Genomic DNA, 27,026 nt, shown 5'->3' with positions numbered 1-27,026 from the left:
CGTTCTTGTAAAGGTGCCTGGCAGTATTTGGCCATGTACGGTGTATCATAGTGCATTACACATGCACAATTTGACGACGCCTCGAGTCTGTTGAACAGGAGACGCGCGATAACTTTGTACAACCGCGTGAGGTAACTGTGTAGCGATGAGCAGCCGCATACCAGTTGCTATACACGATCTAAGTGCTAGATTTTAATTTATTCAATTTCAATTAATTTCTTCTTATTTTATTAATTTTTATTTATTTATGCCCTTCTATACTCCCGAAAGAAAAACCCTGAGGCTTAATCTGCAGCAACTCAAGGTCGAACGTGCGACAGACGTTTCTCTGAGCCAGTGACAGGAAGTACTTGGAGTACCAAGTGCTCAAGTAGTGCCTTAAGTACATTTCTCAGTGCCTTTGCTATAAGTACATTTCAAATCGTGTACTTTGTACTGTACTTAAAGTACTTTTTCAACTACTACTTTCCCATCAAGTACTCAAGTGCCCAAACTATCGATCGCCCAGTACAAACAATCCCATTTCTGATGCATAATGTAAAAACCCCGAGACTAGGGAACACGAAGGGACAGACACAACACGAAGTCTGTGCATCATCTTCACCAGCTCGCTTGCTTCCTAGCCATTTTTTCATTGCCATTTCTGATATTTTACCAAAAAACATATTTGTCGAAGAAAATTCACTGTTGAGAGGTACGAAATGTTGAAAAAGTACCAAAGCTTCTATGTATATGTTAAACGAACGGAATGCAAGGACACGCTGTACACGTTATGACATTGCAACTGGCAGCACGATGACTTGGACAATTGTCCTTTCAGTTCTCTCAATGCATGCTTTTTTTATATCGTTTCCTCCATTGGCAATTAATAATTGTTCTATATCACAATGTGTCATTGGATTACATGGTGCAGTAAAGGAACAGTCTGAAAGATACACATGCTGTCACCTTTCATTCTTATATTTTGCGTTTGTTGAATTGGGCGCATATGGATTTCGTTGATTCAGATCACAGTCGTGCAAAAATGCAGGCTTACATTGTGCCTCATTCCTTTTTATTTTCCTTGATATACCTTTTTAAACATGTTGCATTTCAAAAAGCAGCAAGGAATGCCCAGAAATGTATAATCTCTGTGGGCTTGTGCTCTTTTCCCCCCTGAGATTTTCTAGTTTGTTATACCCGAAGATTAGTACCGGAACACCACACTATGTGGTTTTTCCTTTGCAGTAAACATATACCCCCCCCCCCATACACACACACTCTGCGGGTGATCTTAGATGAGTCAGGGTATAATACTATTTTGCATAATGACAGCACAGCTGACTGATTGCCTCTGTATATGTAACTGCAAATTATGTACGTGACGTCGAAATGGAGAGCGCACAGCCTCGTGTTCCGGGAGTCGACCTTTAAGCTTTCGATCTCCACACATGGGACTGCCCGTTTCCACCGTTTTCTTTCAATGAGGTCCGATGAAAAACGAAAAAAAAGTGACGCCTTATCCTTGCAGGTCCGTTTTCTTACGTCATAACCAGTTACGCAGCATGTCATAATCACACCGGTACGCAATAGACGAGTTCGGAAAATTCCAGGGTGCTTAGCGTCGCTGTGAACTGTGGGAGTTTCTAATACGAATGAAACGGATGGCCTCCAGACTATTTAGATTTCTCCCTTACTGGTCCATTGTCCACGACGTTTCAAGGTCAGCGAAAGCGAAATGTGAAGGATTATTCTTCGTTCCGCCGCTCAGCAAGCGCCCAGGATGCAACGGGTGCGCGAAGGGGCTGGGATTTTCTGAACTCGTCCATTGCGAATGAACGAAGAGGCAAATAAACTGTCGGTGCTCTCGGATTGACTTTCCAGTTGCCGACTGGAAACACATGCAGCCATGTGGCTACGTCGTCTGCTAGCGGAGGACGGCGCCCCCGATCAATATATTACCGCCCCTCACGACACCTCCGTACACTAAATATTCTATCCATTGTATCCCGCCGGAGTTTCCTCACCAGAGGGTATTGAGAGACCGTGATCGCACTTTTATCGGCAGCTAGTTTCGACAACGCGTCATGGGATACTCCTCTTTCGATTGAGAATAATGCTTGACAACAAGAGGGTAAAGAAGCACGAGACACTTGTGACTTTAAAAAAAAAGTGCCTATGTTACATACGCCTGTCATCTTATTTGGGTTTTGCGTCTTTCCGGGGCGAAGACTTGGTGTGGTGCACGATGGTGACGGCCCGGATCGTGACGTGAAAAATCACCCTGGTGCCTCCAAGTGTAGGTACGATGCCGGCAACATCATGGGTGAATACAGCTTCAAGCTTGCCCACTATCGGTTTTCTGATTGCTCAGTGAAACAAATCCAGAACACCTACAGGTTAGTGTTCCGGGGTCAATTTTAAATATGTTTAAAATTCTGACTCTGTTTCGCAACTTTGCGCTGTTTTGTTTCTTTCTGCTTCACGACGAAATGTTTTTCCTACATTCTTGGCGATAGTTTGTGTTATTAATATATAACGTGTGGAAACCTCAGTTCCCACAACCTCGGGGCGTCAGCCCGTCCGTTCCACACGCGAAGGAACAAGCTGCACAACAGATGTTCAAACAAACAACATGGCTTATTGTACCTTTGACAGAACCAGACCTTCGCCTTGCATCCAACAAAACCAACTGCCCCGCTTCCCTTTTCGCCCCGCTTTTTAATCCATTAGGGAACGCCCCCACAGTCCCGACCGGTTCCCTCTGGTGCCGCTATCGTCGGCGGAACTAGAGGCACTAGATAGGGAACAGAGTAGCGACACTGAGCCACGTTGACGAGCGAGACCGCCATCTTGGGTCCGGCGCAGCTGCGTCGCCTAGCAAAGTGACGACAGCCTCCCTTCCACGCCGGAGAACAGCGCGCAGTCGAGCCCGCTCGCAACTGAGGAAACTGGTTTTGGATGGAGGGGACTCAACATGGACGGCGAGCTCTTGCAAGGAGAAACCACGTGACACGATCGGGGGGGGGGGGGGCAATCGAGGACACCGGACGGCGGCTCCGGCGCGGAAAAGGAATGCGATACTCTGTACCCCTATTTAGTGACTCTAGGTGGAACCACTGAGATGTGATTGCCACAAACGATAGATGATGTTAGCAACCCTCCACCGTCTTTCTTGCGTCACCTTGCACAATGCTGAGCTATATCGACAAAAAATCGGAGAAAAATGGACCTCTCGGGGCATCCCCGGACTGACCATCAGCCGTATGCAGGATAACATGCAAAATGACTCAGTTCCAATGCATATTGATTGACGAAAAACCTCACTCTGAGGAGGACCCAGAAGGCCTCGTTGCTGCCAGAGTGTGAATGAGGGTAATTCAGTCATGGGACAGTTACCGTCAAAAAGTAACCAAGTTACACTTCTTTTTCGGAACGCACTGAAAAAGCTCATACTGGACATCGACCAATTTCTTGTTCTGCTTAAAAAGTGTATTGCCCGCTACATACGTATAACTCACGACTATGTGCGCGGCATTCGGCGAAATGCGATAAGAAATGAAAATAAACTTTCGGACTCCAAGCGGATCGTTTTGCACTTTGACTGTGTCGATAACTGGACAGTTTTGTTCTGAAATGCAGGGTCACCATTGGCATAAAAGCCAGATAACAATCTTCACCTGCGTTGTGAATTCGTTTACCGGTTCTTGGTGCTACGGTTTGATTTCTTTTTTTTTTTTTGTTTTTTCATGAAAGCGACACCAGTTAATAGTGGCGTAAATTTCCGGAAAATTTCACCTCCGAGCAAAACAAAATCATTCTTTTTTCGACTTTTTTTCCCGAAAAGCTGAAAAATAAATGTAAGTAATGACCAGGCTCACTGTAGCTTGTAACGCTGATAAGATACGGGGTAGCTCGTGAAACTCTATCACAATCGCGAGGCAGCAGGAAGACGCAAGCAAGCTACATCGTACCGCTACCTACTGTGTTGAGATACATAAGTATTACTCCGCTGTCGTATTCCACTACAGGATATATTTTGAAGCAGGTTATTTTTAAGGGCATATTTTTAAACAGCTTATTTTTAACGATATATTTTGCAACAGTATATTTTGCATTGTGGATTCTTGAGGCGATTGTTTTTGGGCGGGAATTTTTGCGCGGTTGACTTCTTATTTGGGAATTTTACGCGGTTTATGTAAAACACTGTGTTTTGAAGGTGTTTTTCTTGAAGGATTTATTCTTAAAGATTTATTAGTGTAATTCTCCCTATGGGGTTCTTATTACCTTATCCTTATATTCTTATATTACCTATCGGTGCAAGATAACTCGTACTGTGGCATTATCAACACGGGAATTAAATGGTAGGATTCGTAATTATGTTGTAGTATATTAGGCTGTCGATTTAACGTATCGATTCGATATTTCGCAGTTTAAAAGACAAATACAAGTGCCTTCACGAGAAGAACAGAGAGAAGACAATCAAGTCGTCTGACAAATATCCGGGTGACATAATATCCCTCGACACGATGTGCAAAATTGATTTGAAGCGCTTCAACCGTGATTACGGCTATGACCAGGTAAGAAAAGTCAGACGGTGTGAGAAGGCCATAAAAAGTAACACAAAATGAGAGGAGTGATAATGGGGATGGAACCTTCATCGCTGCCGTATCTCTCAGACGGGACCACAAATGCGGCGCTGTGGGAAAATCTATTTTCGTTTTCTGTTTCCAGCTTTACTTGCATATTTTTAGCTCGAGGCCTACATTTTAAAAAGTATTTTATGATTAAGGATGATCGAGTACCAATATAAGTGATACAAACCCACCTTCTTGGAAAGTTGTCCATGCGGTATTACTTACAGCAGTAGACGAACAAACATCAGGTGTTATTGAAGACGTGAGGCTGATCCAAAGCACTCGGGGACAAATGGAATTTCGACTGGGGCAGGAACGTTGCAGAGTCGTTCAAGTACATGGGTGGCGTGACCAAGATACGCGTCACCCTATGCGGGAGCTCTCTGGGTCTCCCCTTTCCCCAAATGATGGATCCCCTTCCATACACCCCCGATACACGTGCTCGCATATCAGTGTAGGTAGCGTGATTGATTGATGAGAGTTCAAGGCTGCTCGAAAGAAAGGGAGACTAGAGTCACTAACTCAGCTACGATTCAGAGTATCGACACTGAGGCAGAAGGGCGAGTTCGAGCTGCCATGTTGTTTCCGTTTGACCTGCAGCCCCACCTCTAATTCGGCAGTGGAAACAGATGAAGATGAAGTTCGGTTGTGGAAGAAAACACATCGAAGAGCGCTCCATGGATGGCGCTGGAGGTCAAATAGAAACAACATGGCGGCTCGAACTCGCCCTTTTGCCTCAGTATCGATACTCTGAAGCGTAGCTTACTTAGTGAGTCAAGGGGCGACCATTCTTGGGGTGGATTCGCGAAGCGCGTAGAACGAACTTTTATGGCCCACATTCGTGCTCTGCTTGAACAGTGGAGACAGATAGACCACCCAACAAACTCGAATTCACACTATTATTCGCATTACTATGGGGAGATGCAGCGATGGAACTCTCGCGACCGTTTGAGACAAAAGGTGCAAGTTATGTCTCTGACTACAATCCTTTAAACATACATTGTTTGTGCTATGTACCACGACAGAAGGAACGTTAACTGCAGCTTGTCTTGAAAAGTGCGCCGGCGAGAAGGCATGGGATTTTTTCCACAACGCGGACCAGTCTCTGCTGTGAAAAAAAATCACAAGGTCTCACGCGACAGTCCGAAAAGTTCTAGTGCCATAAAATCCCATGTTGACGGGATGCTGTAGCACAGGAGGTAGCGGCAACCCAAGATCGCCCCACATTTTCCTCTAGCGGTAATGTATCCAAAAGGCTTGGAACGGTTGTCTTCATGAAGCGGTACCGTATACCATATGAGGAACTCATGATCATAAAAATTGTCAAAGGAAATTGGATAGCCCATTATTGAACGTCGTCAGCATCCAGTTCAAGGTCATTGTGGCACAAAACGCAGTCAATAAACGCAGCGAACGACCTGTCTTTCGCCATGACACCAGCCATGACACCAGCCAAACTCGAGTCGAGCAGCGTTCTCGAAGTAGCACCAATGATACAGGGTTGTTTATTCGCTACGTGATCGAATGGTATCGGCACGCTGCAGAGAATGGAGAACTACCGCAGTGTGGACACGTCGTCTGCTTTTACAGGTTTCTTCCGCGTTCAGTGCCGTAGGGGGAACCGAATAGTACCGTACCATCACGGCACAAGTGATCTTCCGGTGGATATACACAAGAATTACGGAAAAGAACCATCAAATCCGAACATTGGCCCACGTGTTATCCACACTAGAATGGTGATAGTGTCGCCCCCTACAGGTCAATCTCGCAGCGAATACTCCAACGGCAAGCAGCGTAGCTCGTGCAGCATGGACCAGCGTCATGCAGCGTGCTCGTGCCAGAGAACGCCGATTGGTCAACTCGTTCACTGCCGCTCCAGTATAAACATTCCGACGGCATCCATCCTCGATTTGGAGTCGAAGCTCGTTCATGAATTCGGCAATAAGCTTCGTTATCTCGCACCTTGTGCGAAATATACATTTGGATGGGTTCGGATTTGAGCCTTCGCCTTCGGCCGCGTATGCGCGTTTTACTAGACGACAGTAGATTGCTGTCGTGCTGACGACGTGTGTTTTACTAGACTTATTTTGTGTTTTCTGAGTTTTTTTTTCTTTGTGTGATTGGGATCCAAATAGGTCGAGATCAGGCTGGTATTGCTTTTGTGAACGTCTTTTATTTTAAATGTAATACACAGAGGTCACTATAGGTCTCTTATTTATCTGAGTGCATAGGTCATGTTTTGGGGAATTATCTGTTCTGCATGCGTGTAGCATCCATCGAACACAAGTGTTCCATCAGAGGACGCAGCTGCTATTTCTTAGATATTCATCACCAATAAAGTACATTTCAGCTAGTTACGAGTTACGTCACTTACCTAAATATGTAATGAAATTACAACCTCCAAGTTCTGAAAGTGAGAAATGAAAGTTCTTGTGAAATGTGTGAGAAATGAAAGTTGCTACTGTGCAGAAATGAAGTTGGCAGCGGGGGTCCGAATATACCTTGTCAGTTGGGCACAAAGTGAGAATTGGAATTCCAAGTTCTGCGAGTTCCCATTTTCCGTGCACATTTCATAGAACCTTGCCAAGTGTGGCCTTATCACCTTCCCTGTTAAAAAATGCACTCCACGAACTCCAAACGCTCTGCTGCGACGTAACTCAGAAGCACGTCGGAATTGTTGTAGCGTACATCCAGTACATCGCCCTGCAACAAGGCCGAGCAGACAGGGTGCTGGCGCCGCGCACGTGAAGGGGCGGGGTCACTGTCGTCGGATTTTTCAGCAGCAAAATAAAAAGAAACGAGCCCGCGTCGTGCGTTCTGCCTGTTTGGACATGAAGCGGAACAGAAATTTCTAACTTTGTTCTTAATACTTTGGCGAAGTTACATCAAAAAGTGACTAACACTACAGTCAAGTGATTATGAAGAGAGGTTGTTTCAAACATCAAATGAAAACAGGCAAGAGTGGGAGCTGTTGTAAAGCGTGTCGACACATATTTATTCACAGATTGTGAGAGAGGAAAAGAAACTATTTCACGGACTATAAATTGGTGGTCTTCCGGGCTCCTTTCACTCTTCACTTCAATTTGCGCCTTCAATATATTACATGGGTCCAAACGTCTCGGTCGATAAGAACTCACTTAGTGTTCGTCCGTATATACCCACCTTGGAGGAAAAAGAATACAATGGGTTCTCAGTTTTTGGTGTCAGTGATTTATCCAGACCCTCCTACATCCCTGTGGCACCACCCACCCTAAAAAAAAAAAGTTTGGCGACACCCCCTGCAAAAAAAGGGGGCTTGCTATTTAAGCGGTAATGACATGTCGGTAATTATACCTGTAAAGCTGTTATCACGTAGATGTAATAATGACCACGCCCCCTGCTTGGGATTCCGGATAAACCACTGCAGTGGTGTATTGCATGAAAGAATGAGAGTAAAAACATATGTCCAGCGATGGTGATCACAGGTCGCTGAATAGACGATTTCAGAAATTGCATGGATGGCCCGCCAGAGACCGCCGTGTTGCGAATGCCCCACTGCATCTTGGGATTTAGTTTTCATGAGTCAGACAGAAAAAGAAGAGCGCAAACGGTTTCGGTTTTCCCTCCTTCCTTCGAGCAACAGGCAGGCAAGCACGAATCCAAACAATTTCCCACGACGCATTGCGCGATGCGCGTGACTTGGGCGACGGAGGGCCCCCGTGCGGAGCACAAGAGCAATATCTGAAATCGCCTATTCTTCATGACGGCTATTTCCAGTGTCAGTATGCATCATGTCACAAGAACCCATGTAATACTGAGTGACAGGTCACGGTGTATTGCGATATCGAAGCGAATACCCGCGCGTCACGAGTGAAAAATGGCACGGCGGAAGAGTCAGTCGTACGAAGCCACATGAACGTGCAATGTACCGGCAGACACGGCGGTCGTACGAAGCCACATGAACGTGCAATGTGCCGGCAGGCAAGGATGTCGTACGAAGCCACATGAACCTGCAATGTACTATGCGCTCACTTAGCTGTCAACAACGGGCGCAACATTGTGCATCATCGCTACCACGTAAGCAACATACCTCCCACAGCCGTTCACATGCGACAGCGGAGGTCAAACGTGGCATCCCTCCCTTTCCTCCTTCATTGGTACGCCCTGATTCCAAGTCCAACCGAGTGCAGACTGACCGCACCCTCCAAACAGAATACCCCCCTTCGCTTACGCTTTTGCCGCCACTACCAGGAAGCCCACGAAAACACAGGCGAGCAGGACGCTAGCGTCGTAATCCTGCACCCGGGCACACACAACATAGGCATTTGTTGGAGTTCACCTTCAAAACCCCATCACCGACTTCAGAACCTATCATAAGAATTCAACTTCAAAACCCAATCACAAACTTCAACCTCAAAATCCATCACCGACTTCAGAACCCATCATAGGAATTCAACTTCAAAGCCCCATCACAAACTTCAACTTCAAAATCCATCACAGACTTCAGAATCCATCATAGGAATTCAACTTCAAAACCCCATCACAAACTTCAACTTCAAAACCCATCACCGACTTCAGAACCCATCATAGGAATTCAACTTCAAAGCCCCACCACAAACTTCAACTTCAACATCCATCACAGACTTCAGAATCCATCATAGGAATTCAACTTCAAAACCCCATCACAAACTTGAACTTCAAAACCCATCACCGACTTCAGAACCCATCATAGGAATTCAACTTCAAAGCCCCACCACAAACTTCAACTTCAAAATCCATCACAGACTTCAGAATCCATCATAGGAATTCAACTTCAAAGCCCCATCACAAACTTCAACTTCAAAATCCATCACCGACTTCAGAACCCATCGTAGGAATTCAACTTCAAAGCCCCATCACAAACTTCAACTTCAAAATCCATCACCGACTTCAGAATCCATCATAGGAATTCAAATTCAAAACCCCATCACAAACTTCAACTTCAAAATCCATCACCGACTTCAAAACCCATCATAGGAATTCAACTTCAAAGCCCCATCACAAACTTCAACTTCAAAATCCATCACAGACTTCAGAATCCATCATAGGAATTCAACTTCAAAACCCCATCACAAACTTCAACTTCAAAACCCATCACCGACTTCAGAACCCATCATAGGAATTCAGCTTCAAAACCGCGATGGGATCTGAAGTTGAATTCTGGTGATGGGCTCTGAAGTCGGTGATGGTTTATGAAGTTGAAGTCGATGATGGGTTCTGAAGTTGAATGATGGGTTATGATGTGATGGATTCTGAATTTGAAGTTGAATGATGTGATGTGGTGTGATGAGTTCTGAATTTGAAGTTGAATGATGGGTTACGATGTGATAAATTCTGAAGTTGAAGTTGCGTGATGGGCTCGTGATGTGATGGTTTATGGCGGTGATGTGATGTGATGGGCTTAGCATAAAAATGACCATGATGTGATGTTGAATGAATTCTTAGGAAGATGCCGACCAATGGTGGCAAGTGGTCTTCGCGTATTGGGACCCTACCCCGATCTCTGTGCGAGTGAGCCTTCCAAGTTGAACATGCCTTAGGAGAGTTTCGTCCTTGACGGAACACATGCGTGAGGTTGTTAGTGTTATTAATAAACGGGAAAGTAGAATGACAAAGTAAAAACCTCAAGCCGAGTCAAAAAGTACAACAGCAAACCGAGTAGGTCAGCGAGTGCACAAAATCATTAAAGCGAACGAATTCCAAAGCAGGCATACGGTAGGCTACATAGGTGCATTCAAATCCGATTACAATTGTTAAAATCTGCCCCCCATCCCCCACTGTGTCACATTATTTATTCTTGTTGTCGCAGGAAAAGGGAGTGACTGATTGCGAGATCAACTGCATAGCGAAAGAGCGGAGTGGGTACACCTACTATGCACAGGCCAGAGCTCTCGATGGTCATAAGTGCGACAGCAAGGACAGCAAAAAGGTACGATATGGTTTCAAATTGCAGCATTGTTCAATCGTTGCAACGTATGTACGCTTGGTATGTACGTCTGTATGTATGTTACGTATGTACATAACCGTAGCGGGGCTGTAGCGGACCCAGACCCTTGTCGAAGCGCGTAGCTGGAGAAGGAGGGAGCGGAAATCTGGTGTTAAACCTGATTGTTTAGGGGCTGATCGCTCAACCCCCCTCCGGATCCGCCACTGCTTTTGAAAGGCCGACCTCGGGAACAGCGGAATGCAAAAGTAACGAAGTCGACAAGACTCTCGCGTGCGACGCTTCTCTACCATTGACCGAGATAAATAATCACGTGGCAACACCGACAACAAATGGCGTGTGTGAAAAACCTTATGTCCTTAAGCGACGTATTCGACATAGATCACTGCACGGGCCTAATTTTCAGGCCCGTGCACGGCCCAGGCCCAGCCCGTACCCGACTCTTTCCATGCTCAGGCCCGGTCCCAGCCCGCCTCTGCTCTATGTGCTCTTAAGGCTCGTAGGTGTACTTAGATTTTCTAAAGAGCGCAGGAAAATGACACAGCTAATTGGTAGAGAAGTGAGGAGGTACGCTCTGCCTGCAAGCCGCTCCGTGCTTGGTGCTTGCTTGCTTGGGAGGTGACCGCCTTGTTCAGCGTCTCACTCTGCTTCACGGAGTGGGCGGTTTCGTGTGCAGTCGTGGTACGCGGCTGCTCCTCTTTGGCTTTGATGAAGCGAAGGACGCTCCTTCTGTTGCTCAACTCCTTTCGTCTTGTCGGCAAACATCTCAGCGCGCCCGCCACACCAATCGTCCCCAAATGTGTGTGAGTGCACGCGTTAAATCCAGGCCCGTTACACAAAATAAGCATGATCACATATAGAAAAGTGATAGTTCTCAGATGAGAATGCCATGACATCCCACACCAAATGAAAAAAAAAAAAGTGACAAGAAAATTCAGCTGTCCAGTCTCATGTAATACGTTCGCATACATGCCCGACTATCCGGTACCCGGCCCGGGCCCGGCGGCTGAAGCCCGAGCCCGGCGGCTGAAGCCCGAGCCCGGCGGCTGAAGCCCGAGCCCGGCCCGCATAAGAAACGCAAAGCGGGCCGTGCAGTGCTCTAATTCCACGCAATGTAGGTAGTGAAGACATGCTCTGGGAGGACGGCTGTCTCGACAGCAATGATGTCCCCACGTGGCAGTGCAATCACAAAAGTGAATCCCGTTTGTTTCGTACACATTATATGCACGAAAAGTTTCACAGGCTTGATCGAGGCAATAGGCATTCTTTTTATTTGGGTTTTGGGTGTAAGGTTCCGTTTAAATTTCACAACGAAGACCGCATCAACATCGGGAGATGCATCAGCCAAAGGAATTGTCGTAGCATTGACAACAACAACGTGCAAAGACAGGAAACACATAAATGCTTCTCCTCGCGGAACGAAAAGTGACCGGAATACAAAAGTGTTCATGATAGTAACAAAAATCTCCAACCAAGGTACAGGACGGGGATACCCGACGTTTCGGAGCCAGTTCGGCTCCTTCCTCGGAGGCGACGGTAGTGGCCGTCGGCAGCGGCGTTCTTGCCGTTGTTCGAATCTCGAGATTCGCCGGATTGTTTTTCAGTCACGTAACGAAGGCCGCTGACGTATATGCTGGCTAACGCTCCAACAGTTCCGTTACGGTTTACAGCTATGGACTGTACATGCCAGGACTCTACAAACATGGTTTTGATCTGATTACACTCAAGGTCGACGATTCAGGCGTCTTGAAGTCGACAGGGTGCAGCGAGAGCGCTTTGTCCGATGTCCGACTTCCGTACGTCATGCTTATGCTGCCGTAGCTTTTCGGGGAAGTTATTTGTGTCGTCAATATATGATGCGCCACATTCGGTGCATGGAGTTTTACAGACTACACCTTGTGCTTTTTCCTTCGGTGGGCGATATTTCGGCCGCGGTATATGGTGTCCTATTGTTGAGATGGGTTTGTGAGACACACGTATTCCTTCCTTCGTTAGTATACGTGCTCGCTGATTCCTTTCACATATGGCATGGTGATTCGTCTAGTCTGACAGGGCGGTGGTCAGTTCGACGTGATCGGTTCCGCCGTTTCGGGGACAGAGAGCTTGATTACGGGCTGCTTTCTGAACAAAGCTACTTGTGTATCCGTTCTTTTTTAAATCGGAAGTGATTGCTGCTGCTTCTTTTTCCTGTCCTTCTCGGACGAACAAATCTTCTCAACTCTCGAAAGAAGGGACGAAACCAACGAAACTTTGCGACACTTAGGAAGACTGGAATCAAACCGTAGATATTGTCCTCTATGAGTGGACTTCCTGTATAAGGTGAACTTTAGGTCAATTCCTTCTCTGTTTACGAGTACGTCGAGTAGCAAAATGGTGTGCCTTCTCGAGTTCCACGGTAAACTGGATGGATGGCTCGATGCGGTTTAGGCGTGCCAAAAATTGTCAACATTGCAATTCTTCAAAATACAGAAGCAATCGTATACGTACCGTAAGAATGTTTTCGGCTTAATATCGGAGGATTGTAGGGCCCTTTCTTGAATTGATTCCATCACCAAGTTCGCTGCGGTAACCGATAGTGACGCACCCATTGCTGTTCCGGTAGTCTGCTTGTAGTACTCTCCGTTGAATGAGAAGTACGTTCCACTGAGGCAGAAATCTAGGAGGCGGCACAGTTCGTGAACGCTGAGATTGGTTCTAGTCGCAAGGTCGTTGTCCCTCTCGAGTGCCATCCTAGCAGCGTCCACTGACAGTGGGACCGGAACGTCCGTGATGAGAGGCACAACGTCAGACGAAACGAGGCACTCGTCAGCCCTGATGGTGAGTGGTGAGACGCGCTCCACGAACTGGGTGGAGCTTCGTACATGAGTTGGGGTGTTTCCGGTGAACGGGGAGAAAACTTTGTGCAGGTAGCAGGACAGCACCCGAAGAGGGGACGATCTGACGTCTACAATAGGGCGGAGGACGATACCATGTTTGTGGATCTTAGGGAGATCAAAGACACCAGGCGCATTACCGTTCCTGCAGATAAGTCGTAAGAGGAGGGCTCTTGCATCTGGGAATTTCTTGAATATATTAGCAAGTATCTTATTTAGCTTAGTCTGAGTCTGCGAATCTGCGATGTCGGGCCTTTCCTGAGCCTTTCATACTGTTGTCAAGGAGGTCTCGGATTCTGGCATCGTAGTCATGCCGGTGTAGGCATACCGTTGAGTTTCTCTTGCCCACAGGCAGGATGACAATCTTCAAGCCTTCTTTGAGGCTTCGAAGTGCTTTATGCTCTTCCCTGGTTACGTTATGACATTGCTGTTTTTGAGTTTTTGACATAGTTACAATCGCTTTCTGTCTTACTTGTTCTTCAATGCTGGAATCCAGGTGTCTTTGTCATGGGTGGTCGTGCCATGGTTAGGTTGAAGCCGTGACTTTTCGCCAGCACACTTGTCACACAGTCTCGAAGCGTGAGAGCTGTCTGGAAGAGATGTTTTTTACAAACCCCGCTACGTCGGCGCTGGGCTATGTCCTGCGTGCCTTCGTTACCGACGCCAGTTTTCGGTCCTGAGATATCCGCTGTTTTTCTGCCACTGTGGAGGCACGAGTCCTGGCAAATGAATGAAATAAGTCCGGGATATGATGTTCGATTTGCCGACGAATGCAAAAGAGATCTATCTGTTTTCTTCTCAATGTTGACCTCAACTCGTGGATCCGGGCAATCGCAAAACGGCGTTCGGCTTGTGCCAGGATACTCTGTCCCTCCGCAGTGTGAACTAGGCTTCAGACGCGCACTTTGCGCCAAGAATGGTTGGATGCTGTTATTGGTTCGTGAGTGTGACGTCACAGTGGAGCCGTAGGGGGTTGTTTGTTGTTTGTGATGTGTGCGTCAGTAGTGCAAGTCTCGCACGAAAGGGATTTTCGGAAATTTATCAAAATTGGCACATGGGCTTGAGAGGTTACCGCTTTACAACGCTACGCTGAAAGACGAGGCCTCTAGAAACAGAGATGTGAGAACACCGACCGCTGTATATGCATATCTTAGTTATACGTACACACAGCTAATATCAATTGCCCCACTTGTAAAAACGTTTTCAATTGTTCAGTTGCACTTCTACAAGAGACGTGGACAGAAAATGTGTGAGAAAGCTTGGCACTCGTATGTTTACAGTATGTTTGAAATTTCGCGGCACTCCGTAAAGCGCACGGGACACTACCCTCTGGCTCCGTGGACACGTCACGTTGGTTTGCGCTGTGCGGACGCTGGGAACACTGTTATAGACTGAAGGCACACCAGGGCATGTACAAAGAATACGGTGACAGAGATCGCAGAGACTGAAGAAAAAATGTAGGACGAAGTGAAGAGAAAAGAAGTGTGTCAAACACCTTCTCCAGCATTAAGTTTGCACTCAGTTATTGTTGACATGGCTGTTGGTGAATGAAGAATACTGAACAGGGCCAAGTAATAGCATAAGGAATGAAAACGACTGTTCATTTTTATTCATTTCACTGAAAATAGAATACATGAATAGCGGCCAACCGCCGCACAAGGACTCTAAACGCCGTGTCAAGAACTTTGCATTACGAGCATTTCTCGCGCGACGGCCCAAGTCCAACCTGGGGATTGACTCAAAGTGATGTCACACTCCCGAACCAATGAGAGCATCCAACCATTCCTGGTGCCAAGTGCTCGTGGTTTCAGACCGTTTTCACCGCACAGTTTGTTCAGTGGCTGGCAGGTGGCGCCTCAATAGCGCCGTCATTGCTTGCTTTCTGCTACTGTGAGTTTTGCCATTCCACAGAAGCCACGAATATTACTCTTGTGATCTTATTTGCGATCTTATTTTGTCGGGCTGCATATGTGCTCTGTTTTTCAGAAAACGTGATATAAATCATATAACGACTAGAAGTCAACAAGAAACAGCACGGAATTTTCGTAGCAGACGGTTTTTCCTACCAACGAATAGACGAGTTCAGAAAATCCCAGAGTGCTTAGCGCCGATTTGAACTGTGGGAGTTTACTAACACGAAAGAAACGGGTGGCCTCCAAATTGTTCCGATTACTCCCCTACCATTCCGTTGTCCACGACTTGTCAAGCTGAGCGAAAGCGAAATGTGAAAGATTATTCTTCGTTCCCCCGATCAGCAAGCGCCCAGGATTTTCTGCAGCACGGGGATTTTCTGAACTCGTCTATTAGGGGGCTCTCTAACACAAACGTCACACTAGAGTGGGTGTGGTCTAAAGGTGGAGCGCTCCGACCTGTCATCGCCGCAGCGATTTTGCTAATTAATTGCGCCGCGGTAAAACAACTTGGACCAGAGTTGCTCGTGCTGGAAGCACGGGACATATCTTGCACTAAAGTGTTTACAGGATACATCTTACAATATACAGAGAGAAGAGCGCTCCGTATCGCATGAAATAAGTGAAATGGAATGAAGCGGAAGCTTAGGGTTGAATGTAGTGCCAGCAAAATGACAGGTCCGCCTCCTGTAATCTGGTAGGGGCCTGCCCATGGAGTAAATCAATAACCAGTTCGACTTCATGTAACGCGTACATGACTTATTTCAAGAGGGAGAATAATACATTTCGGTTTTCGTTCCAGGCGTGCTTCAACGGAAAATGTGTCGATTCTACTAAGTACAAGAAACTGATTCAGAAGAAAAAGAATAAATCATAGAGCCTTGTGTAGATCATCAAAGTGACATTAAATACATCTCTGTGTTGTGGATTTAAGTTTGCAGGATGTTTTTTTTTTTTTTTTACTCAAAATATGATAATGCTACACGGTGACATGCTGCACCCCTTAGTCGTTCCAAACCTGGCTCTAAAACATAGTACCGGTTTGGCATTCTTACGCTCTGGTACATTTGTCACACGGACAAAGCGCAAACAATATAGAACATAGCGCATTTATCTCTGTACAGGCTAGGGCCTTGTTGTCACCCAGTAAGGAGCCTTTGCCCGGATCCCTTGGGAGCCGCACGACATATCGACCGCCGCAAAGCTTGGCCACGAAATCTTTGAAGAACAGTGCCATATGTATCGTTGGATTGCTGCTGACCAGTAATGCCGAGGTGTTCTAGCTCCCAAAAGGCTTGCAACTGCAGATCAATCTGTCGGTCCGGTTCTTCTGTTTGCGCGCCAATCCTCATCACTTCTACCTCCTTCGCGGGTCTGAAGCGAAAAGCGCCTTGCACCATCCCCCGAACAAAGTTTGTACTGCTACCACGTCTTTCGACAATCGCACGGTGTTTCCGGTGACGACCTTCCAGTAGTGATCGGATACAATTAGAACGAAGATGACGCTGGAAGGGGTCGAAGGCTGATCTGCTCACTGGAGCCCCATTCTCTTGAATTGGCTGGATATGCCGGAGGGCACGGATGGAAGCCCATCGGAACAGATGTGCTCGTACTCGATGGCGTTGATTACCACACTATGAGCAGAAGATTGGCTGTGCAGCGTGCACTGAACGCTGTTGTACTTTGTGCGGCAGGCGGTTTTGTTGCACAAGGTGTGGATGGTTAAATCCTCGAAGCCTACCGAGTGACACACACCGTCACATCCGACGGACAGGGAAACGTCGCGCTGAACGAAGTTTCGCTGGCTCGATCCCACCAAAGGGATTCCAAAGACAAGGCGGGTGGCTGCTACGCGGAGCCAGTCCTCACTCAAAATCAGGGACAACACGTTATTGTGAAGGACAAGATTCTCTACGACTCCAGAAGTAGGTCCAATTGTTATCTCCAGACAGATCGTTAGGTAGAACGGTCGATCCACCGACTACTCCCAGTGGTGGCTTGGTCCAAGGAAGTAGTTGTGCACTGGTCACAAGAGACTGGTGAATAATGGACATTTTTGACCCAGAGTGGGGAAATGTGTCGCATGGTTCGATGCTAGCGATAGTAGGTGCAAAGAATGAGCACTCCAGTCGACACCCGTCAGAAGCTTCTGATGTGCTGGTATGTAGAGCATGAGGCACTGGTGGCGCTGGTATATCAGTAGTCTGTGTTGGAGTCTTTGGTGATGAATAACTGTGGTTTTGTCGGTTTTGTTTTGTAGGGCACTTGGAGGAAAAGTGGCCTTTCACACGAAGCTGTCTGCCAAGAGAAGCAGACAGCTTCGCTTAGTGGGTCACCAGGGCGCAAGGCTGATGCACCGTAGCGCTGAGACAGAGTTTCGTGCCGCACTTCTTTTTGTTCCGGGGTTAAGTCCGCAATTCGAGCCGGGTGTTGTAGAGTGTGGGGGCGCCGAGGGCCTTCTGGATAAGACTTGAGATTTACTAGTATTGGTACTTGCAAGTTGGTGTTTTGATGGTCCAGTGTCGGAGGGTCCCGATGATGCACTGGGACGACTTTGATGGCGTTTGTAATCGTCCTGAGTGTGACTCGGGGGCACAGAGGTTGGCTGCTGCAGATACTGGAGAGTGCGATCTATGTCACTGCACATCTCAAGAAATACTGCGACTGACGCTGGATGCTGGACGGCGAGGCTTGTAGCAGTGGACTGGGTTGATATACCCTGCAGTAGATACTATACATTTTGAGCATCTGTCAGGGGAGCAGGGCATTTGTTGATAGCACAGAGTTTCCGTGGGCGTAGTCACGCAGGGACTGGGAGCAGTGTTGCACGGTAGCCGTAACTTGCTGCTGTCACTGGATCAGTGACGTGTCCTGTGCGAATGTGTCAAGGAAAGCAGTCTTCCATGAGTCCCACGTGGGGTACTCACGACCCGAAGTTAGATGCCAGTGCTTGGCGGTGCCTCACAGTTTACTGGCCTCGATTAAGCGTGTTCTCTCTGGTGACCATAATGCCAATTGTTGCGTTCGTTGAAGATCTTCAAATCCATAGGCGTGCTTTTTGTTTCTTGCCGTTCTCCAAAGCAGGTATACTCGACGAAACGTCGGGCATGGTGATTTATTTGAGGAACGTACGACATCTGGGAGGGCTGAAGTACAGGAGGCAAAGCAGACTGAGGTGCGGTTTGGGGATGGGACAGAGGTTGCGTTGGAATGGCGCTGGCCCCGTCTTCCTCTGTCAGCGCTTGGGGGGTGTTGGTTGAGTGGAGCATGGTTTCACACAATGGAGGAGCTATAGGAAGCGTTGACGTAGCTATCTCTGAAGGCACACTCATAGTCATTGGTAGAGATGGCGGGGGTTGTTGGGCCTGCTGCAGGATATGTGTCAGGGTATTAATGGACGCTGTGAGCGGTTGTAAAATTCGGGGGTCAAAAGGCACAGGCGCTTGAGGAATATCTTGGAGCGTGTCCTGTGTTGTGGATGTTGTGGAGCGTTCTGCGGCAAGGCAGGCTTGAAGACGCTGGACGAGTTCTGCGTCCCAGCCGGTTGTATCAAGATCGCGACGTGAGTGTTCATCTCGAATTAGAAGAGGTTTGAGGCCTGCCATCGTAGCGCCGTCCGATTCCCGCCAATTCATACCCGACATGCAGGAATCTTTAGCGAACGCCGAGTGACAATATGGCGGCTCAAGGCGAAGACGGCGAAGAAGAGGAAGAAGGCAAAGATGGCGCCTCCTGGGAGAAGGTCCGAGAACCGGGATGACATGCGAGCAAAGCCAGGCTGGCCGGCATCGTTGAGCGAGCGGGGTAGCCGATGGCCTGATGTCGACTGTGCCAAATGTGGGGATGCCAGGGTTGGGGAGGCACGAGGTGAGGCTTGGGAAGAACAATGAGGGCAGCGAACTACTCGTTTAATGGCGAAATGGCACCATGCGAATGAGTACTTAGCATTATGCAATAATTATCTGATAGCAGAAATGGGTGTCTTTGTTACAGTTTATTATAGTGTGCCTCGTTATTTTATTTATTTCTCTTATAGCTATGCGAGCAAAAGTGCATGTAATTTCTCGCTTCCCTTTTCTTACTTTCTCTACTTCTACACAGAAGAAAGCCTCCTGGTAAAAGCTGAATAGTGTTCTATCAGTGGAAGTGGGGTTGTTTGTTGGTTTTGTTGGGTGTTCGATATCTTGATGAAGAAAGCAGTGCTTAATTTTGCAGTCATGGGTTTTTGAGCAGAAATACTGGTATCTGAGAACGGAGTAGAAATTCCTATATTTCTCTGCTCCCTAAGAAAATTTTTGCGTCGTTTTCCGAGCAGACCGCGTTTAGTTTACGCGAAATAGAAAAAATGAAGTTGTGTATGCTCTATGATTTTCTGTCGCAGGCTTAGGCCTTTTCCCCGATGAGCAGTATTTTGTATGTGATGTAGCATGTCTGGACTTGTTCAGTAGTGTCTCTCTTGCTGCAGTTTTTACCCTTCGCTAATATCTTGTTGCTGTCATGTTGTGCTAGCCGTTGAATTCTCCGATTATTCCTGCGTGGTTCGACTTAAGCCTTTTCCCTGCTCACTTAAGGAAATTTGTGTATCCCTGTCCTGTGCTTTCTTTACGCAAGGGCAATGCGACTGTGTATGTGGCATTATGCAAGAATTATCTGGTGGCAGAAATGGGTGTATTTTTCTCAGTTTATTAGCGTGCGCTACAGTTTCTTGCAGTTACAGCTATTGGTGCACAAATGCGTGTAATTTTTCGCGGTTCTTTTCTTCTTTCACTGCTTTTACTCAGAATGTAGGTTAGGGGAAAAAGTCAGCATCCAGGTAGAGCAGAAGAAAGCCGCTCGGCAGAGGAGAGTTCATGAGAATTGAATTTGTTTGTTTTTTGTTATATTTTGTTGAGTGTCAGTATTCACTTTGCTTGATATGTTGATGGAGTAAGCAGTATGCAGTTATGAGTATTTGTGCAGAAATGCTGGTATGTGAGCGTGGAGGAAAAATTCCAATAAAGCACCTCTCCCTGCGCATTCCTGAGCTGCTGTGTGTGCGCGTGCATGTATGCTTTTTTCCTGCTTTGCGACGTCATCATGGCATGTTGGGCTTGTTTAGCAGTGTTGCAATTTTACCCGCCGCTATTATCTTGTTGTCATCTTGTGTTAGCCGTTGAGTTTCGTAGCGATGTCCGGTGACTCTGCTATTATTCCTGAGCGCTCCGTCTTATGCCTTTTCCCTTCTCGCTTAAAGGAATTTGTGTGCCCTCGTCTTGTGCTTTCTTTACGAAGGGACAATGCGGCTGTGTATGTAGCATTATGCAAAAATTATCTGATACCAGACATGAGTGTCTTTTTCTTAGTTTATTAGCATATGCTTCAGTTTTTGAAGCCATAGCAATTCCAGCACAATTGCACGCAATTTTTGCTGCTCTTTGCTCAAATCACTGCTTTTGCGCAGAAGAAAGTCGCATGGTAAAGCTGAATCCATGAGAAGTGGGTTTCTCTGCTTGTTTGTTAGATGTTAGGAGCTCGGTATGATGAGTAAGTCAGGTGTTATAGGTATTCGTGCAGAAACGCTTGCATCTGAGCGCAGGATAGGAATTCCTGAAGCACGGCACACTCAGTGTAAATTAATTATTTTGGATGTGAGTCTGCTTCACTGCATGACAAGGCTGAAATGGGAAGAGAGAAAAAATTGGAGCGCTTGATTAATAGCTATCTAAATAACAGGGCAATTATAGTTTCCATAGAAAGTACAATTTTAATAGGCTTCTAAAATTATAGTTTTTTAGTAGTTTTTCTAAACTACAATGCAAGATAGAAAATCATTAATATATGGGAATGCAATCATGTTCCCGTAAAGGCGTTCTGTCTTGTGCTTTGTCGTGCGCGAATGAAACTTTGCCCCCAGGCTTTCGGGCCTTTTTGCTCGCAGGTGTATCCTCAGACAACGAGCATACGAGCGTAGAAAGGGTCATGTATTACATAAGCCTGGTGATGATGTTGAGTGGTATCACTTGTTATTTTAAAAGAGCAGTGGCAGTTTACTGGTGTTGTGATTCTAATGACCATGATGAGCCAATGGGGTGAAAATCGTTAAGATCAAGATTCATGCACGGTGCTTTTTTTGTTCAATTTTATTGTAAAAGTGAACGTCATTAGGAGTCGGACAAAGAAGTGTTTGTCTTTGCCGCTGTCTTCTTCAGACAGGATGTGATGAAGTTACGCAGTGTTTCAGGTGTCTGTAGCAATGTATTGACCGTTACTGGGAAAAAGTGTAGCAATAAAAAATTGTGTGTATTGTCCTGGACGGATTTATGATGAGCACTGTTTTTGAATAAGAGGAGTGAGTGTGCTTAGAAATAGTTTGATGCTGGTTTTCTCCTTTGTTCAAGTGTTTCTTTTCGCTTTTTTCCCCCTTGTTGTCTGACAAACAAGTGCTGACATGACCTGACTTGTTCTGACATGCTTTCCTTCTACATGTAGTTTTTTTTTCTTTTTGAAAAGAAACATTCTTGACGATGTCGATAGTGCTGCCTTGAATGGGAGTAGAGCTAGAACGATTCTTAATAATTTTGTGATACATTTAGTTCAGAGAGTAACCGCAAGGAGGACAGGTGTGTGACTTTATTCAGGAGGAACAATGTGTCATTATTCAGTTAGCTGCCTGGCTCTCGGATGGGATGGACATGTATTGCTGACCATTATTTTGTTTTTTGCTGTACTCATAAGTCTTATTTAGTAAGACTTTGGGAATGAAATGCTTAATTCCTACAATCACCTCGCATGTATGGTGTTTTTCTCCAATAGTTCCCTATGCAATCATTATAGTAGAATAAAGGAAATAATCTTGGGATGGTGATTCAATAAATAACAGGTCCCCTGCCTAGAGCGTACGCGTCCTTGAGCCACGCAGCTGGATGATGACGTCATACCGCGACTCTATTGCTTCAGGTGGACCTTGTCCAGAGGCGATGGGTTGGACATTAGTGAAAAAAAACAGTGTAGCCCTGAGACAATAGGATGACGTCACGACCAATGAGCAAAGCCTGCAGGGGGCGCAAGGATTAACTTCTCCCTTGGACACTGGCGGGTGTTGACACGTTAATTCTGCTGCTAGCAATTGCGTTGGCCGTTAGTGGAAGAGCGTAGCTTCGGTGGGGTTCCGTCTGCCTCTGATGGGGTGCGGATGTGTGGTTCGTCACTGATGAATGGTGTTCGACAATGCAGGTGGATTTTGTGACAAGCGGATTTACAATGAGACAATGTAGTGTACGTGTCCGGTGATGGTGAGTGTCTTTTCACTCTGTTCAAGTGTCTCTGTGTTTGCTTTCCTCTGTTGCCCAGCAGTCGTGCGATTTGTTGTGTAATAGTGCTCCTGACATGCCCCGACATGCATGCTTTCCTCTGTTGACGCTTTGTATATTTTTCTTTTTGACAAAGAACATTCTTGTCTTGACGATGTCGATAGTGCTGCCCTGAATGGGAATGGTGCTAGAACAATGCTTAATAATTTTAATTAAATTAAATTAGTTCAGAAATCAACTGCAAGAGGGACAGATGCATGACTTTATAGAGGAGTAAAAAGCATTACGATTCAGTTCTGCGCCTGGCTGTCAGACGGAATGGATGTGTCGTTCTGCGCTCCTCGTGCCTGATGTGTTGTGTACCTAATTCTTTCGTCAACTTTATCCCCGCTATGTTTGCGATTTTCATGCCTGTGCATGTCGGGCGCTGGTTGCTGTTGTCCAGGCATCCCCGCCATTTCCTGTCTTCCTCTGCCTTGGGAATGAGTGTAGCACTGGCGTGATTCTTAATAATTTTGACGTGAGATTAGTTGAGAAAGTAACCGCTAGGGGGTGCAGCTGCGGGACTTTATACAGGAGAAAAAACAATTACGAGTCAGTTCTCTGCCTGGCTGTCGGATGGAGCAGTCGCATCGTTCTGCGCTCCTGTTGTGGTGGGCTGATTTGTTGTGTAACTAATCCTTTCACTCGTGATAACTTTGTCCCCCTTTTTTTATGATTTTCATGCCCATGCACGTCGGGCGCTGGTTGCTGTTGTCCGGGAATCCCCGCCATTTCCTATCTTCTTCTGCCTTGGGAATGAGTGTAGCACTGGCGTGATTCTTAATAATTTTGACGTGAGATTAGTTGAGAAAGTAACCGCTAGGGGGTGCAGCTGCGGGACTTTATACAGGAGAAAAAACCATTACGAGTCAGTTCTCTGCCTTGGCTGTCGGATGGAGCAGTCACATCCTTCTGCGCTCCCCGGGACTGCTGTTGTGGTGGGCTGTTTTGCATCTGCGCCTAATTCTTTTTGTTTTTAGCTATTGATGGTTAGCATATTTACTCTTGGTTTCCCAGCCTCTGTATTACGAGTGTTTTTCTCCTCGCATGTCCAGAGCTGTCCTAACCTGCCCAGACATGTCATGATGATGTCACAGCTGACGTCACAGGATGTCCAGAACTTGTGGTCACAGCTGATGATGCTTTGCAACCTGCCTCTGTGCTCCGTGCCCGGCGATGATCAGCGGCCGTTCCGTACCTCTTGCTTCAAGATGGCATCGTTGATCTTCAACTAAACTCCTTCTCTCCACTCTATCTCTATCTATTTTTTTTCTTTTTATGGACACAGGTTGCCGCCAACGCACAGCTGGCCTGAACACGAGTTAGACGCTCCCCAAATAGTGTGATGAGTCATTGGATGATGCTGATTAATGTGTGGGGTCCCAATTAGCTCTAATTGATTAATTAATCGTGTTTAAGGCTAGTTGTGCGTTGGCGGCAGTCTGTGTCAATTCCATAATACTCACACACACACGAAGCAGTCTGGCGCCACTTCAACACTGGAAGGTCCCTAAAATTAAATTTGTTGATGTTGACAATGTTGAGTACGGGACAAGTAGGATAACATAAGTTAAATGGAATACGTCATCACTATATTATAATTTATACATGTGTGACGCCTGTACATACCTAAGACGTTGCGTTGAAAACGTCACCTCGGTGAAGCAAATTCACTGGCTACTGAACGGTAGTTTGCTTCGGATGCCTTCGCAATTCGCCCTCTACGGCATTTTCGTAGTCATCGGCAGCAAAATGAGCTCAGCACACACGACACGACTGCTGCATCTAATAGCCGAGTGTTTCGAACCACATTCGTTTTCGCGCACTCTCCTGTAGGATCTTGTGGTAGAAAACGCCCGCCGTCGAAGATGAACGAACATGATTTTTGCATCCCCGAACACCAAAGCTACACCAGGCATATATGTATCTCGAATACGTGACACAGCAGCCACAAACATATGTCATTCACTTCCACTTTCTGCTTCGCGCGACCAACATGACCACCCACGACGTAAACAATAAATGTGATAACACAGATGGCCTTGCAAAGGGCGCGGCGGATCGTAGCTCGTAGCGGCGAAGTAGCTGAATGCTTTATCAACGTAGAAACAATGGAAGAGAGCGTCATTTTTAAAATGGCGTTTTGCGGTAAGATAATGTGCGTCAACTTTGTTCTCTATGAAATTAACTCTCACGTGGTAAGGGTTGACCAATCCCTGGGAGCCCTGTACTCAAGTTGCTCTTTTTCGCCGTTCGTTGGCAGCACCGTCCATGTTCCGGCAATTTTCAAAATGTGTATACGTAAAAAATTTGCCGAATTGAGAAGTAATGCTTTCTGTGTCTTATCAAACAATGATGTTGTGCACGACAGTGGGCAAAAATATGATGGTCATTTTTCACTTTTCGGTCCCTTGAATATTTTCATTCTGTTTTGCTGTTAATTGGTATAAACGCTGTCTCCAACTGGATTCACATCTTGTAAGGCCGCTTCCCGCATAGCGGCTGAGCATAGTGGCGGAGAGCTCCGGCGGGGGGGAGGGAGGGGGGTAACCGCGAATTTTGGGATTGGCCAGAAATCGCTCCACTTTTGAGCAGCTGGATGCACGGAAAACTGTGAAACTACAAACACGAACGGCTGCTTAATCTTGAGCAAATACGGCGCCACGATCTACTAACTACTGCATGCTACGCCCAACGACAACGTGCGCGAAACGGTTTTCTTAGGTTTTTATAGCGTCCGCTCTGAAGTCCTCTTCCATCATATAGCTGCGTGCTAATATAGAGGTTCAAATCAGCGTGCAAGGACGGCGCTCACTGTTATCGGATGGTCTACACTTGCAATGCTGCGCTAGCGCTATAATTTTGCGGAAGTTCGGTGGTCGTTTCCGACCACCACTCGTTCCCATCATGGCACCTCTGGAGCTCGACAAGATGCGGAAGTACAGGTTCGATCAACTAAATGAACGAAAAAGTACCAGACATCTGCACTCTTAAAAGTGAACTTCACCACATAGCACGCTCCTAGCCAGTCATCATCCCGAATGGCACCGTTCTCGCCCCTGATTTGTTGAAAACGGGACGCGGAGCCTAATCTGTGCCGTGCATAATGGGAACAAAATAGGCTCCGCCTCACGTTTCCAACAAATCGAGGGCGAGAACGTTCTCATTCGGGATGATAGTTGGCTAAGAGCGTGCTATGTGGTGAAGTTCATTTTTAAGAGTATGGGATGGCAAAGTCGCCGGTTCCAATGCGGTCGCCGTGCCGTGAAATGTGAAAGCAAAATAACTCAACGACGTCTGCGGCGTCATCGCTGAGGGGCCTCCTCATTGACCAACACGAATGTAGTGCTAAAATTAGCACTGAAAATATTAAGACAGCCGCTACCAGGATTCGAACCTGGGAGGTACACGGGTTGGAATCCCGGTGCCGGCTCTGCTGTCTGGGGTTTTTCCTTGGTATTCCTCAGACACTTTCAGACATCTGTCAGCACAGTTCCCTTAGAAGTCGGCCCACATTCACCAAGAGTGTTAGTCGTGACGTTGCACACCTCTATGGGGCCGACAATGGCGAGCTCTTTCAGAAGCATCACCGCCACCACCACCAGCGCTAAAAAGGTTGACACGAGCTCATGTCCGGCAAGCGTTAATTGTTATCGGTTTGGAGGAATGTGAAGAGGAAAATACCACGCTCTTTTCTAGCGCTATAGCACAAACTGCTATATGCCGGAACAGGCCTGAATTCGAGAAGACGCCGCTGCGCGGTGCACCGTGGAGGCGGGGTGTCCGCGTTTGCCACGACAGACGCTGACGCTGCGGCCATTAGTGGGAGTGATGCATCGAAAGCGTCTCGTATACCGCATGCAAGCGCATTGATGAGAAATCTCCGGGTCTGCTGCCACGGGGTTCCTGTTAACGCAGAACAGCGGACACGGCGTGACATTTTCGAAATTTAATTTGTCGATCGCTATGCCCACAGTTTGGGAATCACTGCACTAAACAAGCAAGCACACTTCCGGTGCTCACAACTCGAGTCGAAACTTCTGACACCATCCCTAAAGTGCGGTGTCATGGAGCCAAAAACACGGGGACCAAAGCGAAGTGACGTAGTTCCGCGAGCTAGCAGACAAGACGTGTTTTGCCGCACGGGCTGTTGCTTGGATGCTCGTTTGACCTGCACATATTTACAACGATGACCGACACTCAAAAGAATCAATCAAGTATCAGTTGATTGATTCACAAATGATAAAGGAGTGATAATTGGTAACTGCTGATTAAAGCTGTTTCGTTGTGAGTACGCAGTCGTGTTGGTAGAGTTAGTGCACTTGTCTTTCGTC

The 27,026-nt window shown here is 46.8% G+C and overlaps 1 protein-coding gene across 1 annotated transcript in view; it reads left to right on the top strand.

Annotated features, from left to right (window-relative positions):
- Window positions 1-16,289, top strand: part of LOC135400192 (A disintegrin and metalloproteinase with thrombospondin motifs like) — a 62,859-nt gene extending 46,570 nt beyond the window's left edge. Inside the window, exons 14-17 of the mRNA XM_064631934.1 lie at window positions 2,211-2,378; window positions 4,412-4,559; window positions 10,444-10,563; window positions 16,164-16,289. Coding sequence (XP_064488004.1) covers window positions 2,211-2,378; window positions 4,412-4,559; window positions 10,444-10,563; window positions 16,164-16,238 — 511 coding nt within the window. The 3' untranslated portion in view covers window positions 16,239-16,289. The remainder of the gene's footprint in view (window positions 1-2,210; window positions 2,379-4,411; window positions 4,560-10,443; window positions 10,564-16,163) is intronic.
- Window positions 16,290-27,026: the final 10,737 nt, after the last annotated feature.

The sequence above is a fragment of the Ornithodoros turicata genome, chromosome 7 (assembly GCF_037126465.1).
Source record: "Ornithodoros turicata isolate Travis chromosome 7, ASM3712646v1, whole genome shotgun sequence".
Lineage (NCBI taxonomy): Eukaryota > Metazoa > Arthropoda > Arachnida > Ixodida > Argasidae > Ornithodoros > Ornithodoros turicata.
Note: the sequence above shows the minus strand (reverse complement) of the source record. Positions and strands in the feature narration are given on the sequence as shown.